This window comes from Cryptomeria japonica, chromosome 11, assembly GCF_030272615.1.
Source record: "Cryptomeria japonica chromosome 11, Sugi_1.0, whole genome shotgun sequence".
In the NCBI taxonomy this organism is placed as follows: domain Eukaryota; kingdom Viridiplantae; phylum Streptophyta; class Pinopsida; order Cupressales; family Cupressaceae; genus Cryptomeria; species Cryptomeria japonica.
In genome coordinates, this window is record NC_081415.1 from 671,298,009 (window position 1) to 671,303,053 (window position 5,045).

The following is a 5,045-nucleotide window of genomic DNA, read 5'->3' on the forward strand; positions in this document are numbered from 1 at the left end:
ACGAAATAGCAAATTGAATTCGACAATCACTTCCAGGACAAAGATAATGACACAGAACAAGGAAAAAGTTAGAAAACCCAAATACAATACCATTATGTTTCCATAGGTTGGGGATCTATTATTGTCTATCGAATTCCAGAGATGGAGGAAGCCCTGCTACCCAAAAATGGATGTAGTAAAGCAGCCTCCTCCATTGCAACCCACACAGGAGGATGGAAAGCATCCTTTTTTATAATTGGTGCTTCTCATATATCTTTTTCATCCACCCATTTTAATGGCATATCTTTCTTTGTATTCAAAACAATTGCAAACCCACGGCAGAAATCTTAATCTCTTGTTTGGATCGTCTTTTGACAGGGGTTGAGGTGGCAGAGAGAATGAGCTACTATAGCATAAGCTCAAGTTTAATTACATACCTCACCAATGATCTCCACCAAAGCACTGCGACAGCAGCCAAGAATGTAAATATATGGTCTGGAGTCACAGCAATTCTTCCTTTCCTGGGAGCATTCCTTGCAGATGTTTATTGGGGTAGATATCGGACAACTCTGCTTTCTTCCATTATTTATCTGCTGGTCAGTTGTTAAAAATCCAGATGCCTCTTCTTTTCGGCTTTCCCCATTATATTTGCTTTAAACTCTTCTGTGACAATTTTTTAATTACCAAATTGATAATGGTATGCAATTCAAATCACCGTTCAGGGATTAACCCATGTGGGAATCCATTATGCAATTCAAATCACTGTTCTTTCTATAGCCGGGATTAACCCATATGGGTATCCATTCCATCATTTCGGATTTTGAGCTTTACAATGATGTCGATTTTTATTAACCCAATTAATTACTGCTCTGAAATTCAGAGCACCTCATTTTTTAAGATTGGTCTATAATGGTTATTCACCCATTACATCTCTTGAATTCTCTTTCAGTCTGACGATGTGATGGGGTGATGGTTACACATAATCAAACTCAGAAATTTTACATAATCAAATTCAGAAATTACAAATAATATTTGTATAGATTATAGAAATTCAGAAATTACAAATAATATTAGTATAGATTTTAGAAATTCAGAAACTACAAACAATATACATTTGTAGAAATTCAGAAACTACAAACAACATAGGTATAAATAGATTGTAGAAATCTAATAACATTAATTTTTTATTGTGCTTGTGGAGGTATTAATCCATAATGATATATTACACCATCATAATATTTTTTTAAATGGCTTTTATTACCCAATTGACTTGGTATTATCCATAGATTTTATATGATTCTTGTATACTTTAAATTGTGGAATTGAATCTTATTTTTCATGGACCAGCTGGATCTTTAATCTAGGATCTTCCCTTGCTGCTGGCTAGCGACCCTGTAGATTATTTCAGATATTTCCTTCAAAGCACACTTCTATGCTGAGACTCTTTATCTGTCTCTGATTTTTAATAATTTGGACTGTTAGAAGTCAAACCTAGGACTTCCCATCACTATATTGAGGTGTTTGTTACAATATTTGTAATTTGCCATTTGAGTACTGTAATGAAATTTAAATTACCTTTTTATTTTTGCAGGGATTAAGCTTTATGAGTACTCCCCATCACAGGGTTTTAAGTTGTTTTAGAATTTTTTTACTACCTAATTACACTGCAAAAGGTCATGCTATCACATGATAAATAGGAGAGCAGTTAGGCAATGTTCATCCTAGGGGACCCCAGTATATATCAGCACTGAATCCATCTTCAGCTTCTTGTTGACCTCCATTGTTGGGACTCGGTGGAGTGACGACTTGACAAATCTTCAAGTTCCCAAGCATTGCAGCTTAGGTTTTTGTTGCTTCGTGATTTTGTTTTTCAGTTCAATATTTGGTTTAGTTTCGGTTATGCATTTGTTTAGTGAAAATGTACTAGGCACTTCGATGATGGATTTGTTTTAATCTTGTTGGCCATTCTTGACAGTAATAGATATTAATATCTAAATCAAAGGAGAATTAAACTGCAATGAACTTCATAAACTTTCCATTTTTTTGCAGGGACTAATCTGCTTGACCACATCTGTGTCAGTCCCATATCTGAAACCTCCCCCGTGTGACACAACAGAGAGATTTTGTTCAAAGGCCACTCCTCTTCAGATTGGGGTTTTCTTCATCTCCCTATATTTGATAGCATTGGGTACAGGAGGGCACAAACCCTGTATAGAAGCTTTTGGTGCAGACCAGTTTGATGGAGATGGAGAAGAGGACAAGCATAGGAGTTCCTTTTTCAATTGGTGGTACTTTGGTCAGTGTTTCGGTGCTCTGATAGCACTGTCAATAGTTCTGTACATAGAAGAGAATATAGGATGGGGAGTGGGATTTGCAATCCCAACTGTGGCTATGGCACTAGCTCTCTTTGTTTTCCTCTGTGGCTCTGTGTTTTACCAGCACAAATTACCCTCTGATAATCTACTTGTTTGTGTTCGGAGAACAGTATCCGAATGTTTTGTAAGACCGAGAATGGACGTCCTTCATTTAGATCATCTCAAGTAAGCAGCTTTGACCTTTTACAGTTCTCTTTTTCCTTTAGTAAATCTGGAAGGCACAACGTGTATATTACATCACAAAAGTGCAAAATCTGCGCAGGGTACTTATAATATTAAAAATTTACCATTCCTTTCATCAAAACTGTAAAAAGAATCTTGTTCTTATGACAAGCATAAAGCCATTCATGGCGACAAATGAATGAATATTTCAAACTTAATTAAAAAATTCTGTCCAAGATAGAGCTGGTTGAACCCTGTGTTTTAAATGAACTTTGGATTTTGAGAACACGCTTTGATTTCCTGGAAGAAATATTATCATGGTTTGCAATGAAGTCATTTTTTAATGACCAGAGGAAATCGTTCCTGCAAATCTTGCTTAGTAGTCTAGGCTGAAGAACATGGAAACTATAAAAAACACTGTAACCAGAGGTTGTACATATATAGATAGACTCAAACTGTAAATATGTGGCATTGAAGCTACCTGTCATTCTATTCAATTATTTATTTGGCTATGCTTGTGTGCTGATTTTTCTTGTTGTGAAGTAGGAAATGGTATTATCGGTTTTGTTAGATTTCTAGCTAGAGGGATATCAACTAAAAGGTATTATTTCAATGTTTTCACTCTTTTGGAATAGGTTTCCTGACGGAGCAGTAGGTGAAGATAAGCAGCCAGGGGAGAAATCAACCAGTAGCTCTGTAGAAATGCAAATTGAAGAATTCAAACTCATTCAAAGGTTGATTCCTATTTGGGCAACATGTTTAATGTATGGCATTGTATTTGCACAATCAGCTACTTTCTTTACAAAACAGGGCAGTACAATGGATAGAAAAATTGGTGGGCATTTTCAAATCCCTCCAGCATCCTTGCAGTGTCTGATAGCAATTAGTATTCTTGTGCTTGTGCCTGTGTATGATTGGATGCTTGTTCCAGTTGCCAGAAAGTTTACAAACCACAAGCGTGGCATAACATTGCTGCAAAGAATAGGATTTGGCATGTTCATCGCTATGGTTGCCATGGTTGTTGCAGCTTTGACAGAAATTAAAAGACTAAAGGAAGTGAAGGATAATGATTTAGAAGACATGCCTGATGCGATAGTTCCAATGACCATCTTCTGGCTGCTTCCTCAGTATGTACTCTATGGCATATCAGAAGTATTCACAATGGTGGGAATGCAAGAGTATTTCTATGATCAAATGCCCCAGTCAATGCGAAGCTTGGGCATTGCTGTATTTTTGAGTGTTCTTGGAATTGGGAGCTTCCTCAGCAGCATTATTATCTCCATTGTTGATGACTTGAGCAGCAGAAGCAGTGAAGGAAGCTGGTTCTCAGACAACTTGAATAAAGCTCATTTGGACTACTATTATTGGCTTCTGGCTGCTCTTTCTGCAATCAACCTCTGCATATACATATTTTGTGCAAAGCGATATAACAATGTGAAAGTAGAAAGCAATGTTCTGGTTGAGGAAGATATGCAGACTTAGTGAGCTTCATCACTTGCTCTATGGATGTTTATGGACTCACAGAGCTGCACAAGCAACTGATCAAAATATGATTATAGGTAAGATAGCTGTACTTTTAGTCAGATTGTACGAAACTATTGATTATCTTCCATTATGCATCTGTATTCATGCTTGTGCTTTGTAAAGAAGTCTGAATTGGAATCTATTTCCTCGTTACCGGATTCCATCGTCAAGCCGAAACGAAGGGTGATGAAAATATTCTTTAAGTACAATAACTCAAAACTCTTCATGGAAGGAGCTAAGCATTAAAATAAATTAAAAGTTAAACAATGTTAAACCATACAGAATGATAATAAGTAATAAGCATACACTGAGGCATTATTGGCCTCTAATTATAACTTATAAGTATAGTTGCAGAGCACAATTATAAATGCCATCCATTGCTGCAAGTGTTAAAATTCATAACCATCTGCAACTTATCTAGGGAAATTTTGTCTGCAACTTCTTTTCAATGTGTCTACGAACAAAATCCTTCCTCGTTTTTTTCGGAAACAGCTCCATCAGAGCTGGAGTTTTGTATAATTCCAGTTTATAATTCTTAACTTCTTTGGCGCTTTCCCTTTAACTGCTACTGGCAGAACACTGTCAAAACCGTATATTTCCCTAAAATAATATTTAGGCTAATTCGTAGCAGTTCATCAGCAGTTGTAAATTGCAAGTTTTTCTGAATAAGGCTTCCCAGTTGATATCATATGTTGGAAAAAGGAAATAGTCAAATGTAGTTAATGTAAAAGGAGATGTTGTTACTCTAAAAAATTTGACGTACATGTCATTTGGTATCTGGCCTTACTGAATCTGTACTCAGCTCTGTATCATGAATTAATGATCTTCATTGTTACTGATTTGAAGGCAACATTTAGTTGTAGATATCATGAAATTATATATGCATGCATAAGGAAATGGCGTTACCTAAAAAAAATATGCATACATGTCAAATGCTCTTCATCCGCTGCTGAATCTGCACTCAGCATTGCATCATGAGCTAATGACCTTTGTTGGTATTGATTG

At 36.2% G+C, this 5,045-nt stretch overlaps 1 protein-coding gene across 2 annotated transcripts; it reads left to right on the forward strand.

Annotated features, from left to right (window-relative positions):
* Positions 1 to 4,271, forward strand: LOC131070699 (protein NRT1/ PTR FAMILY 5.10). 2 transcript variants are annotated; one of them, XM_058006302.2, is made up of 4 exons: positions 1 to 238; positions 358 to 575; positions 2,029 to 2,519; positions 3,152 to 4,271. In XM_058006302.2, exons 1-4 carry the CDS (start codon positions 142 to 144, stop codon positions 3,996 to 3,998), a joined length of 1,653 nt encoding a protein of 550 aa, XP_057862285.2. In that variant the 5' UTR covers positions 1 to 141; the 3' UTR covers positions 3,999 to 4,271. The 2 variants fall into 2 exon arrangements, with proteins under 2 accessions (XP_057862285.2, XP_057862287.2); XM_058006304.2 differs by lacking the exon at positions 1 to 238 and having other exon boundaries at positions 373 to 531.
* The last annotated feature ends 774 nt before the right edge of the window (positions 4,272 to 5,045 follow it).

What these genes read in the sequence shown, in the direction of transcription:
- LOC131070699 (XM_058006302.2), top strand. Translation starts at nt 142, where the DNA reads ATGGAGGAAGCCCTGCTACCCAAAAATGGATGTAGTAAAGCAGCCTCC. An exon ending in AGCATCCTTTTTTATAATTG is followed by an intron (nt 239 to 357) that starts GTGCTTCTCATA and finishes GTCTTTTGACAG; the next exon opens with GGGTTGAGGTGGCAGAGAGA. An exon ending in CTTCATTTAGATCATCTCAA is followed by an intron (nt 2,520 to 3,151) that starts GTAAGCAGCTTT and finishes CTTTTGGAATAG; the next exon opens with GTTTCCTGACGGAGCAGTAG.